General features: G+C 45.7%; 1 protein-coding gene across 5 annotated transcripts in view; it reads right to left on the reverse strand.

Moving 5' to 3' along the window:
* Nucleotides 1–1864: 1864 nt before the first annotated feature.
* MOCS1 (molybdenum cofactor synthesis 1) overlaps nt 1865–14052 on the reverse strand; it is a 48808-nt gene continuing 36620 nt past the window's right edge. For 2 of the 5 annotated variants that reach the window (XM_032790195.2, XM_032790196.2), the window contains exons 9-12: nt 12633–12753; nt 9782–9829; nt 6459–6551; nt 1865–4964 (exon numbers count right to left, since the gene is read on the reverse strand). In XM_032790195.2, coding sequence (XP_032646086.1) covers nt 4057–4964; nt 6459–6551; nt 9782–9829; nt 12633–12753 — 1170 coding nt within the window. In that variant the 3' untranslated portion in view covers nt 1865–4056. Of the gene's footprint in view, nt 4965–6458; nt 6552–9766; nt 9830–12632; nt 12754–14052 lie in introns of those variants that run through there. The other 3 variants (XM_032790197.2, XM_032790198.2, XM_032790199.2) reach the window with 3 other exon arrangements.

The following is a 14052-nucleotide window of genomic DNA, read 5'->3' on the forward strand; positions in this document are numbered from 1 at the left end:
AAATTCAAAGTCTCTGTGGGGGTCCTGGCTTGTTAAATCAACTAGTGCACCATAGCAGATTTTCAGAAGCCGAGGAGCCACGTGTCCAAATGCACCATTATCTCTAGTTTAAACCTTCTTCTCTCACTGAATACAACTCATTGTTCCTCAACCCCTTGAATCAGGACAGGTGGTTGTTTTTAAAACCTCATGCAACAGGCTGTACTTTTTTTTTTTTTAAAGATGTAAATGTAGGTGGATAAAAAGTGCTTATGAAAGTAAGAGTCAACTTGCCTACAGCAAGCTAGGCAAAGGCAGAGTGCAGGTAGGTGTCCTTTCCCTATTTAGCTCAGTCAATTCGCTTCAGTCCTGACATGTAGAAACCGCTCTACTTGGTTTTAAGGTTGCCTATCACCATGGTATCTAAGGTGAGATCCTCCTAGGATTTCAGCACCCAACTGCTACTGATGTCTGTGGGAGTTAGGTGCCTACATTCTTTTGAGGATCAGGGCTGAAGTGTGGTAACTTAGCTTCCAAGCCTGACTCCCCTCCTCCCCCAGCTCTGCAAGAGGGATTGCAGAGGGAATCTTCTGTGCATTAACCAATATTCTTCTTAAACTAGCAGAGCTTCTCTGCCATGATGGCAAGTAATCAGTATGGTCTGATGTGATAATAGGACCTTGTGTGCAGAATTATAGTATTTGAGCACTCAGAGTGTGTTTGTATCTTTTCATTGCCTCAGTGCAGGATAGAAGAGCTCTTAGTCACATCTCATAGTAACTGTAAGAAAACCAAACAGACTAAGTACCTGAAACGCTTTTTGATAAACGATGCCTTTCCTGTTGTATGGCAGGGATTGGTAACCTTTGGCACACAGCCCATCAGGGAAATCCACTGGTGGGCCGAGACAGTTTGTTTACCTGCAGCGGCCGCAGGTTTGGCCGGTGACATCTCCCACTAGCCGCAGTTTGCTGTTCCAGGCCACTGGGGACTGCGGGAAGCGATGCGGTGCAGGTCGAGGAAGCTTTGTTGCTAATATTGGCCAGTGGTTCTCTACAAGGAAGACTTTTCCCCTTCATGTAGGCGTGTGGGCTCGAGAGAAGCAGGAAAGGAACTAGCCAGGAATTCAGCACCCACGCAGTAGCTGAAACCCAGTGCAACCTGTAAGGGTCTAGCTACATGGGGAACAAGCATCCTAGCCCAGGTCTACAGCCTCATGCTAGTGCACTAAAACTAGCTGTGCGGACATCGCTTTGATGTTGCGACTTGGACTGGAGGTCAGGCTCTCAAATGTACCTCAGGTTAGAGCCTCCAAATTCCAACCTGAGCTGCAATGGCTACACAGCAATTTTTAGCCCACTAACACCAGTCTGTTGAGCCACATGGGGAGGCTCACTCCCAGGTGCAGTGTAGACATACCCCTGAAGTACTTAGACTCCCAATTCATCAGTGACCACTTCTCTCTCATAGCTATGTAACTTATCTACCATTAAGGTGTGTTCAGGTAGAATATTCAGAGAGGTGCTAATTTAATTAATCTTTAAAATGAAAGGTCTGATCAATATAAACTGTACCAACAATAATCGTCAATCATAAGGCAAAGGAAAGAATTCTTTCAAGTAACTTGAAAGCTCTAGTTTAATAGGAAAGCAAGGTTAATAAAGCTGGTTTTAAAACTTCCTCTGTTGTGTGTATCAAAGGGGGCGGCAGCACTGGTATTTAAAGGACAGGAAACTTAAGCCATAGGAGCACACCATAAATTAAAGTTAGGGGTTCCTGGTCTTTGAGGTTTAGGTAAAGCTTTCAGGTTACTGTTTAAAACCAAAATACAGCAGTGGTGAGCAAGTTAAAATAAAGAGGGGTTAAAAGTATTTAGGGTAGGGTGTTTTTAAAACAACCTGTTACTGTTGAAGTATTCCTCACACAGGACTGTATGATTTCATTTTTAAACACAAGGTTTATAAGCAAAAAGGCTTTGGTCTGCCAAGATCTGAATTAGGGACTTCTGTGCATCTTTCCAGCCATAGCACAGGGTGGCACTAGCCTCTAAGATGGCAGAGAGAGCTGGAATCCCTGCTCTGCTGTAGGTGTTTGATCTCAACTGTAGCAGGAGAAACTCTCAAAACTTAAGTTCAAGATTCTAAAGGGAGAATTGTTTTTCAATTTAGACTGACAAATCAGTATATTTTACTGTCTATTCCCCTCCACTCCAATAAACATGCAAAATTAACTCCTGCTTTTGCAGATCATCCTTTGCAAGGTGACTGTTTCAAGTGCTGAGTGTAACCAACGCTAAATGTTTAAAAAGCATTACATGTGCCAGCCCCCTTGCCCAGGGTTCTCTGTTTGCCCAGTGGCTTAGAGCTTTTAGGATGAATGAAGGTCAAAGTTCAAAGTTTTCCTAGTTCTCCTCATGGCAGAGAAACTTTCCTTTTTAAAAAAAGCAGAAGTCCTTGTCTAGCCACATGCCTCAAGAGGTTCAGGCTTTAACAACCAAAAAAGCATAAGACTCTGCAACATCAAGGACTTCATTTTTAGAAGACTGATTTTTCAGACTTTAAGTGCCTATTCCAATTTCCCCTCTCCTGGGTTGCTTTGACAAATATTGAAGGATTTCCTCCCCTTTCCTGGAGCAGAGTCAACACAGCAAAGGGATGTTTATAACCCTGTTTGCCAAAAGAATCACTGAGTTCAGCAACAGCAGCATTATTGATGGAAGAGTTAGCTCAGGCTTCCTCTGCTGGCTGGATGCAAAGTCTATAGAAGAAGCAAGCATCAGACTAGGTTATCCCATGACATGCCCTTAGCAGGGGTTACAAACAGTCACGACAGGCAGGTGGATTAAAAAAAATAAATCAGAATCTGCTGGAGCTCAGGGGGAAATCTCAGCTGGATTTCAAGTCCCAGAAATTAAGGGCCTGATTCTGCTAATGTTTTGAGGAGTTCTGGCCCTGACTTCTCTAAGGAGCAGAATGAGGCCCTTAGGTACAGCCCATAAACATGCTAGAGTACAAAAACATACAAAGTAGTTTAAACTGAGTCAATTATTTGATAGCCCATACTGGCTCTTTGGGGAAGCCTGTCATGGCTACCCAGTTTTGGTCATGCTTCCTGCTGGCTGCTCTGGAGTGGGGGTAACACAGTAAGCTTTGATGTTCCTCTGCAGGCCATCGCTTCAAGACCCTGCAAGGAAGGAGGCCTATTGCCTTGTGGGAAGTGGCTTTGATGGACTGAGTGATTCAGAATGCGCCTGTGAGCATGCAGGGACATCAAATGAGTTGGTTATAATGGCAGGCATGAGTGAACTACAGCAATGCAGTTCAAGGCGTGCAAATTACAGTTCCCACTACCCCAGTAGCCCTCTGTATTCAGCATCATGCCCCTCAGTGAAATCAGGACTAGGCATAGGCTATTTGGTATCAACCAACCAACATCTAATTTTCCATTCATGGACAAGCTCCCATCCCCTTGCTGTGGTACTGATTAGACCCATTTAGGACCCAAGCAGTTGTGAGGTGTGTGACTAGGTGACTTTGAGCTGAATAATTCCAGCTGATGGGCCTCTGTCCATTATTAAAATCTTTGCTCAATGGCCAGGACTCTAGAATGACTCCCCATTGTCTCCTTCTGAAGTTTCTTCCTAGTTTAAGTTTGGGGAGAAAGGAGCAATTCTCAAGCCACAGTCATTGATCAAAGATACAATTAACTCCTCCTCCTTTTGTTCCTTTGCCAAGTGAATTCAGTACTCATGAAGAGTGCCTGACTAAGCACTGGATGGGTTACAGCAGCAAGAGCAGCTTCCCTGGCACCACTGGGCTGAAGGGACTCAGTTTTGACCCATGGCCCCTCTGCTGAGGTTACTGGCAAGGGTGCTAAGTTTCATGGTGTATGCAGGCAGAGATCTGTCCAGTGGGAGTTGAATTGAGGAGCACACAGCAGTGAGATGGCCTGGCCGGTCAGAGACTCAGTCACATTCTTTTATAGGATACCTGCTGCTGCTTCCTTAGCCTGACTGCAGATATGGCACCAAAGCAGCCAGCACCCTCAGTGCCCGCATGGGGATGCTCCTGCTAAGTGCTAACCTCGCTGGAAGTCTCCCCTCTGCCCTCCCGTCTTGCTCACCAACTTCACCTCTTCGATGACTATGTCGTGAGTGACTGCTTTGCACATGTCATACACAGTCAGGGCAGCAAGGCTAGCGGCCGTCAGCGCTTCCATCTCCACGCCTGTCTTACCCTGGCTGTGGCAGAGCGCCTGGATCACCACAGCCCATCTGCTCTCGTCCAGGCTCAGAGAGACGACCACATGGCTCAGAGGGATGTTGTGGCACAGGGGGATCAGCTGGCTGGTCAGTTTGGCTCCCTGAATCCCTGCGATCTGGGCTACTGCCAGCACATCTCCTTTCTTCAGCTGGTTCTGCCGCACCATCCCAAATGCCTTCTCACCCAGGCGAACCACAGCACTGGCAACAGCAGTCCTTTCAGAATCAGGCTTCTTTCCAACATCTACCATGGCCGCCCGCCCCTCTTGGTCAATGTGAGTCAGGCTGCTGGAGGGACCCCGTTCACTGACACACAAGCCAGAACCTATGGCTTTGGAGTGAGATCCTGGGCCCTTTTCTTCTGACTGGTTTCCAGCCGCAGTCCCTGAGTGACTGTCCACAGCTGTGTGGCTGGTGTGGTGAATGGAAGGACTTCCTGTCCTAAGGCACTGTGTGTCCGAGCTAGAGCTCAAATTCTTTCGGAAGATGCAAACGCTGTGCGCCTCAGCCTGCAGAATTTCTGCTGCAAGCTGCTGTTGCTCTGAGCGAGATCCTGGCAAGGCATGCTGTCCTGTAAACACATTTTTCTTAAATGCTTTTCCCATTTGCTTGGATAAACTTGCTCTTGGCGTTAGCCAGTGGCCGGGTCTGTGGCCCCATTGCTTTGAACTTGGAGAATTCTGCACGGCATCTTGCAGTAGTGGGGTCGACTTCAATGCTGCCTCTGAAGAGGAGGATAAATAGAGATGAGACACAAGCTACTGCTACTAATTTGAAGGATAAGCTAAAATATATCTGAACTAGGATGCAGTCAGAACACTGCTCCCACTGCTTGAGAACAAGAAGCCGAGGAATTACCTGGACTTCATCTTTGGAAAAAAATAATTGGGGGAGGGGGCAGGGTCTACTGCCTCCTTCTTGTGACAGGGTGATTAAAAACGTCTTCCTCAACAAATAAGAATGCCAGGCTCATTTTTAAAAACACAATTTTTTTTCCACTTCCCTCTTTGCACTTTCCTGCCCTCCAGCTCTGGCTGCCGCTCTCACCTTTTCCAGCACGCTATTTAAAGTAGGATCATTTCACTTTCCTGGTTTCTGCTCCTCGCTGCAGCCCTGGAGGTCAGCTGGGCCGACAAGCACCAGCTGCATTGCCTGCAAGTTCTGAGACAGGCTCCACGCTGGGAACCTCCCTCAGTGCTGCCAGTTCTTACCGAGTTAATGATGATCCAGACTAACACGGCTACCCCTCTGATACGAGTTAATGATGTGCATGGCAGTTGAGGCTTAGTCACTGGGAGCTCAGATTCCCTCATTGACACCCACTTCCTCTGCCCTGGCCAGGACCTCTGCCAGCTTAATTTGGATCTTCATTTAAATCCACTGGGATGTATCCCTTCTTGCCCCTCACACTAATCCCCCAACTTTGGCATTTCTACAGCATCCACTGCCAAGCACCATGACAGAAGGAGCCTGTTACATACACAATGGAAGTGATTTACTTTATAATTCAAAGACGCAAGTAGTGGCAACCTGCTTTTTAAAAAGGAGATCTCCCCTATGCTCTTCACTATTCCTTTAAGCAATACAGAGGCTCAGGAGAGGTTTAGTGGATCACAGATCAGCAAACCCCTTCTGTAGCCCCTTGAAGCGGGACTCCTTTGGGAAACAGCAAGTTCAAGAGCTGTTCACAGAGGAGTCAGAGCAGCTCTCATGAGTGACACACACCGTGCTTTATTTTTCCCCAAGGGAAAAGCAAGGTCCCTACCTGCTTTACTACTTTCTGATAAGAGTCCCAAGCCCAGCCCACATTGCAAACAGCCCCTCACCACACTGTACTGGGTCTATTGCCTTGGATTAGCAAAACCTTCGAACGGAAGATTCGTGTCTATTTAACCTCTTCCCTGCTAAACTCAACAGCCTTGCCATTCTGCTAGCTCCGGGAGCGACACTCTGAGCATCTTGGTTCAGAGCTAGAATTTAACTGTCTTTAGCTTTTAATCACGACAAGGGGCTAACTTCAGCTATGGAGAAAGCAGAGGCAGCTCCCCTCTCACATTAGGGCTGAATTTGTTTGTACATCTGTGGTGTCACCGAGTGAGGGAGCGGCTTAAAGAAAGATTCTAACAGGTAATTAACTAGGAGTGGCAGGGGTCACCAAGAACTCATTCACTAGCACTAATCCGATTTTAAGAGAGAAACCTCATGAAATGGGATCTACCGGCTGCAGCCCATCTTGTAATGGACACTACACTAACGGTGCAACAGTGCAGAGACAATCTTGTTTTCATATAGGTCTTGGGGCATCTTGAACCTTCATTTAAAAAAAAAATCAAGAATGTAAGGTAAGTGAGACCTTCAGTCCCCTTGCTGGCCTCAGCTCTGCAGGACTGAAGGTAAACTCATGCAGAGTGCCTGAACTGGGGCGGGGAGGCTGGGCTGTAAGTTAAGAGCTCAGTACCACAGGACTGAAGCTGCTCAGCGGTGGAGCATCAGTTAGTACAATTGGGAGGCACGTAAAACTTCTGTTTAACTGACAGTAGACGAGTTCAGAAGACGAGAGTAAGTGCGATGAGGCACGCTGCAGTCATGCACTTTAGGGATGCAGCACAAGCTGCCTCTTTTATACAAGTTTCCTTTAAATCCCACACAATGGTACCTCTGTCCTCATACACATTGTTCACGTAACACAAAAAGGCAGAGCAAGACCATGAACTTTCATGCCTATGATGGGTACAATGCACTAGTAACTTTCTACTGCTGTAGATCAGCAGTGTTTTGCTTGTACCTTATTAGTGAATCTGCAAAGCTAAACTTGGTTTCAGCACTGAAAAATTTCCAACTGACAGATAAGAGAATGAATAAGGACTCTCCCATCACGAAGGTGAAGCTGGGAGGAGAACAGCCTCTTCTTAATATTTCTATTAAGGAAAATAGTCATGGGACAGACCAAATTAAATAAAAGGGTGTCAAGGCTTAGGTAATTCAGAAAAGAAGATGGGTTTAGCTTCTTAGGCCAGCAAGAGAGATTAATCATTTCCATTGCATTAGGTCTGGTTAAATGAATTCCATGTTCTCTCTACCTCCTGTCTGTTTGCACACTAGCTTTAATTGAACCCTGCAATTAAACACACAAATTAGGAAATCCCCCAATCTGCTTTCCATCTGTACCCATGGTCTGCACATCACATTGTGTCATCCTTGACTCAGCTCCGGTCCTAGAGACTGTACTGTTTATGCACAGAATGCCAGTGGTTACTTCTCAAGATGGGGAAGAACAGGACAGACTTCTGCTATCATTGCATGTAACCAGACTGCTATTCCAAAAGAAGCTGGATAAATCCCATCTCTGCATCCAGACCTCCCACCCTTCCTCCTCCAAATGCTATTTTAAAATTAAAAAGAAGCCCCATAGATAGCTTAATAAATGACAGTGGATGGGGGTCTAGTTTGGGAGGGAAAATAGTTTACTTTTCATCCCATTCGAAAACCCAGCTCACCCTTATTTTGCAGCCTGTGAGATTGCTTTTTCTGGAATGTAGTAGAGCAACTCTGGCAACAAAGCCAAAGAACCAAGCAAACCAGGAATTGCCTGCACAGTTCAAGTTGTTCACCTACAAACGCCATATGGCAGAAGAAGCATGGTATCAAAGATATGAGAATTGGAAGAATTTTAAAACCTTTCTTCCAAGAGAAGGGCAAAAAAAATGTAAAAGCAAAAGCCCATATTAATACGACACTCCGCAGAATCCAGTTGCAGAGTGACCGAGTGGAGTTTACTAGAGTACTGATTAAAGGAACAGGTATTGCAAAAACAGCCGCAGTGGAGATTTGCAATTCTAAGGAATGTTACCTTCCCAACGATACAGTTGCCTGTTCCCAGTCTAGGTACTTGTACTTGCCCATTCTGGCCAGCTTTGAGTTACCAAGTTATAACCACAACATGCATAATAGCTGATTTACTGCTTCGCTTAGAAAAGAAGAAGTGGGCTTGAAATAAAATGTTTTCCCCCTTGATATATCAGAGCTTCTTAGCAAGGAGTAATGATACTTAGAGCACCTTCCATCCAAGGATCTTAAAATGCTTTTACAAATATTCATTAAGTAATCCACTCAACATCTTTCCACCCCTTCCTTATAAATGGAGGGAGATACAGGCACGGAAAAGGCAAACGTACATGGCCAGTGTCACATAAAAATCAGTAACAGCAATGAATAAAACCCAGGAGACTCAGTTCTTTATTCTGACCACTAGACTATTTCATTAGAGGAGTAAGTGGTTTGAAATCTGTTCTCTCTCTCTCCCACGCCCCCTTCTGAATTAGAGCTGATTTGTCATTGTGACAATGCCAGAGAACTCTGGGGCAAGCATTCTAGCCAAGGGTGGGTTTGAAAATACTGCCCCTGGGAAGACAAGGGAAAAAAATAATAATAATGCACTCTTGTTGGTCCCCCCCCCCCAAGCTTTAGTCCAAGGCATTAGGGATTCAGACACTATGGACAAGGCCGGTGCTTCCATTTAGGCGACGTTGGTGGTCACCTAGGGTGCCAGGATTTTGGAGGGCAGCAATTCGGCGGCGGGGGGTCCTTCCGCGCTCTGGGTCGTCGTCATCAATTCTGTGGCGGGTCCTTCACTTGCTCCAGGACCCGCCGCCAAAGTGCCCCGAGGACCAGGAGCGCGGAAGGACTCCCCCGCCGCAGAATTGCCGCCAACGACCGGGAGCGAGGAAGGACCCCCTTCTAGGGCACCAAAAACCCTGGCGCCGCTCCTGACTATGGATAGGGGTGCTATATAAGTACCCAACAGCCACTAGGCTGCAATTAGTAAGTGGTATTCTCACCCCATGGTTTATGCAAGTGAGTCCTCACACTATTAATTCAATTAAATGCCAGGTTTTTTAAACCCACTTGTCTAGATTCAGGGGACATGGGCGGTGAGGTGAAGCAGCAAGATTTTCCTTTGGTAGCTATGCCACAATGCCTGAGAGCAGGGACCCCAGTAGTGTGTCACCATCAAGGAATTCTACTCCAGCAACAGAGTGAAGCCTGCATCCTTTAAGTTTAATGTTTATGCTGCAATTTGTTCAAGGTACCAAAATCTCAGCCAGATCCTGCTTTATAAGAAACACCCAGAAGTGCTGTAGTATCATTGTCCTGGTCTTGCTTAATGCAAAGGAAGCAAACAAGAGACATAGCGGCAAAGGCCTTAACACGCAACTTTGAAAGCCTAACACATTTTTTAAAAGTTCAAAATGGAAATGGATGACAGCCATATAAATGACCCATTCCACATATGGCAGGATGACAGGCTGAAGTTAATGGATGAGTCACCAATTCCCTCCCCCTACGCCCCTGTTTTCGTTGATAGACTTAAAAATGACCACATTTTTTAAAATCAGTTCATCTCTGCCCAAAGCAAAATAGAAATATATGCAGCTTAGGAAACAACAACAACCACCACCACCCCCCGACCATTTCCACTCCCCAGAGATGTAAACCTAATAAAACCATGGTGTGTGTATTACGTACTGATTTGTCACCCACCGATCAGGATCATTGGCCGGTTCTTCATCTGGGAAATGTTAAACATGCCTAGAAATAAAATAATGTACATGTAAAAATTACTAGTGTTTTTTTAAACACACATTTTAAGTCATTTGTTTTCTTCTTCTATTTTCTTCTGCTGTCCCCCACCCCATCATTCCTAACCCACACACTAGAAAAAGGAGAGCCCCCCAAATTAATAAGAAAATACTGAGTAACTCAGTAAAACGTAAAACATGGTCTGAGGACAACATGCAAGTGCCCAAGTACAGAGCTGCCATCCTACAGTGGAGCCTTTTCCCAGAAAGTCTCCTATAACCAGAGACTTACTCTCTGCATGTTACAGCAGTCATATAATTCAGGCTGACCGGAGAAGGATGGTCCAGTGGTTACAGCACTAGCCTAGGACTTGGGATACCAAGGTTCGATTCCCTGCTCTGCCACTTCCTGTGTTATGTGAGCAAATCACATAGGCTCTCAGTGCCTCAATTCCCCATCTATAAACATGAGGATAATAGTATTTCTATGGCCTCTGAAGGTTTGCAACAACAACTATATTAAAAGAGATTGTGAGACACTCAGTTACTATGGCAACAGGGGCCATTTTTAAGTACCTTAGACATACTGTCATATTTCAGCAGCAGCAATGGTATTTCACCATATAGGTAAATAGGTTACACAGCACTGTATCCCTCTCAATACACCTGTATACCTTCCAGTACAAGGCAGGCTAATACCAAGAGACCTCAGGATTGGTGGTACGGGGACTAATGATCTGGAGGCAGCAGGGAACACTGAGTTGGCATATGCTGATGACTTCAAATTGTTGTGAGTAGTAAAAAAAAAAAAAGAAGCTAGGGAAAGAATCCAGATGGACGTACAGTTTAGATTAACTGGACAGCATGGTGGCAGACCCAATTGTGTTTGGGTAAGAGTTGTGCACAGTGAAAATTAGTCTACGCACATATACTGAGGAGTGCTGAACATGTCAGGTTTCTCCCAGGACATGAAGATGTCTGCTTAGTGCAGAGAAGCAGCAGGGTAAGAAAAGCATCAGAGCATCTAGGGACTGGAATGACAAATTGAAAAAACCTGGATTTACCCCCTCATTTGAGAGCGTGCACTCAGTTTTGGTCACCTGACCTGCAGATAGATTTACTAGGTCCAGAGAAGGATAATGACAACAGTTAGGGATTTCAAAGAGAACTAAAGAGCCACTCAGTAAAACTAATGGCAAGTGTACTTAGAACAAAAAGGGAAATACTTCCTCGCAGAATGGAGTCAGTGTCTAGAATTCACTGCGCAGGCGGTCAGAGTTCCATTTGGTAGCTGAATTTTTAAAGGCAGCTGGACAAGATTTGTGAATAAAATCATTTGCAAGTATGCCAGCTGAGAGAAGAATCATCCAGTCTCCAGCATCAGGGTGTAAATGCATCACAACGGGGGTGATGGAACCATTCCCTATCCCCAGGGCAGTGCTGCAGAACCAGCTGTGTCTTAGTAGTTTCTCTCAGCTTGCTCTGAAGAATCAGTACTGGTCACAGTCAGAAACAAGAGCTTGGACTAGATGGATCAGCAGCCTAGCTCTGGTACTTGTGGTCTTCATTTAACTCTAATGAGAAAATGTGGATCTCTCAGAATGCTGCAAAGTGGAAAGGCAGGCAAGGGAAAAGGTTTGCATACATAATAACAACAAGAAAGTAAGTTGACTGAAAATTACAGGGTCGCCACTAGGGATGGTAATAACCAGACAGGAGAAGGGCTGGAGATAAAAGCTGCCAGAGGCAGAAAGTGGTTCTCCTGAACTAAGGCTGAAGGCAGGAGAACAGCAAGAGAGGTTGCTGGCTGACCTCCCCAAGTTAGAGAGCTGAAGGCAGGAGCAGCAGCAGAGGGCTGCTGGCTCTGAGCCAAGGGCCACAGAGGACCGAAGGAGAGGAGAGCAGCAGATGGCTTTAGTCACTGGACTCTGAGGAACACTGAGAGGGCCAGAGGGAGTGAGGGATGCTCCCCTGGCAAGGCTGCATGGAGAGGGCATGGGACTGCCTGCTGGGAAGAGCAGGAGTGCACCCCAGAAGGAAGTGTTGGGGTGCCTGCCCTACCAGAGGGACTGACAAGGACTGATAAGTAGCCTAGCTGTGACAGAAGACTAGGGTGACCAGATTTCCCGATTTTATAGGGACAGTCCCGATATTTGGGTCTTTTTCTTATATAGGCTCCTATTACTCACCACCTCGTCCCGATTTTTCATATTTGCTGTCTGGTCACCCTATAGAAGACGGTGAGGTATTGTGCGAACAAAGAATGAGTGCACTGGAGTGATACGGATTGTGTTTTGGGACTACTGTTATGAACTACGTTGTAATCTACTGGTCCCAAGCAGAGGTGTTTAAGTAGAGCCTGAAGTGGAGGAGTTTGGATCACTCAAAAGGAAAACTGAGGTGAGGGGCCACTTGCAGGATTGCCTCAAGGCCACAAGGGGGCACCCAGAAGGAGGGCACTCATTTACAGCCACACTCAGTGTTCTATTTACAACCCCAGAAATCCACATGGTGGCTAGACAGCCTGGGTCCCAGCTCAGGAAGTGGGTAAGAAAGCTTCAGAAAAGTACCCAAATTTCAGAGTAACCATGGAACATTGAGACTGACCTGTTACCAGTTGCCTCGCTAAGACCAGTGGCAGATAATGCTCTTAATCAAGTGGGAACTTCAGAGTTTCCTCTCCTGAGTCACTGTAATTCCACAAAATAGCTTTCCCCTCACCGCTACCAGGTCTTGTGAATCATCCATCCTATTTTAGAAAAGGGCAGTGTTTGTCCTAGCCCCTCATTATTACTTGTACCCAGTAAACGTACCAGCATGCTGTTTCTTTTTTCTGCCCACTGCTGCTCCTATAATTTGAACCAATTCGTCCTCTGAAGCCCCGGACCGTAGGTGATCCCTCAAGGACACTTCTGAGTTCCCAAAAAGGCACACCTGCAATAAGCCACGGGGAAGGGAGACAGTGAATAAAGCTAGCTGGGAAACACTATTCCTACTACAACCAATGTCAGCATCCTGGGCGAAAACTGGGCAAAGCATTCAAATAATAAAAAGGCACAGTTACTTCCCAGCCATGCATCTGGGTCTTTGTAGGATATGACTCTGCTGTCTTCTCTGCATTGCTCCCTGCAGCTGTGAGGGTCTCTGAGTCAGCAGAGTAGGGAAGCTGTGCGATTCTATACCCTTACAAAACCTAAATGGGGAAGGGGAGGGGGAGGCAGGGAAGAGCACAGGGCCTTTGAATGAACACATGAGACAAACCCAGCAGTACCCAGATCTCCAAGCTCATTCTCAAGGATGAACATTTCTAATGTTCATTTCTAGCGTTTAACTGTGGCACAGAACAGAATTCCATGGGATGGGCTATAAACCTAGAAATTCACTGCAGTACTGGGTCTGGCTGACTGACCACTGGATAACAAGATTCAGTGGCCTGCTGGGCTGCAATGCACAAAATTCAACCCAGAACAGGTCCAGCGTCTGGGAGCCAAATGATGTTTTGCTGCGAACCCAATAGGATCCACTACTACAGCAGTTTACCTGAACATCAGGCAGCAAAAAAACAACTTGGTCTATGGGAGAGGAATTAGGACAATAGTACTGCTAAAGCCACAAGCTAGCCATTTACTTTAGGAGTATATAGAACTGAACCATCTGGGAACACAGCAGGCAGGCAGAGATGTCATGAGATTTTTTTCCTTCCTTCATCTCTCCTGCTGTTGTATGTCTTCTTGCACCATAGCTGGGCTGAGAGATGCCCCATCTGGTTCCCAGGGTTAAGCCAGGAAGGAAGTATTCGAGCAGGAGACTTTTTAAAAAGTTCCACAGCTACTGCTTCTAGATTTTCAAGTGTATTACAATTGCTGAGAGTGCACACAAACTGATTTGATGCCAATACCAAGTTGCCATTCCTGTCATGGGATTACTTTGTTCCTGGGCAAGTTGCTTTAGTATAATGGTACCACCTTCAGCTAACTTAGAGGACACTTACTCTTTGGTCAGCAAAGGGTGCTGAACATTGACAAATGGATCTCAACATACAAGTATTGGAAAGGTATATGGAAAAATGGGTGGTTTTGATCCTGTTATGGTCACTTCAGTTTGACATAAAAATTTATTTATTTATATTTTAAATTTGCTATTGTCCCACTTAACACAGATTGTTTGAAAGTAAAAATAAGGAATTTTATTCCTCCTGTTCACTTTCTGCATTTGAAATCAGTTGGTGTACAG

Source organism: Chelonoidis abingdonii, chromosome 3 (genome assembly GCF_003597395.2).
Source record: "Chelonoidis abingdonii isolate Lonesome George chromosome 3, CheloAbing_2.0, whole genome shotgun sequence".
In the NCBI taxonomy this organism is placed as follows: Eukaryota; Metazoa; Chordata; order Testudines; family Testudinidae; genus Chelonoidis; species Chelonoidis abingdonii.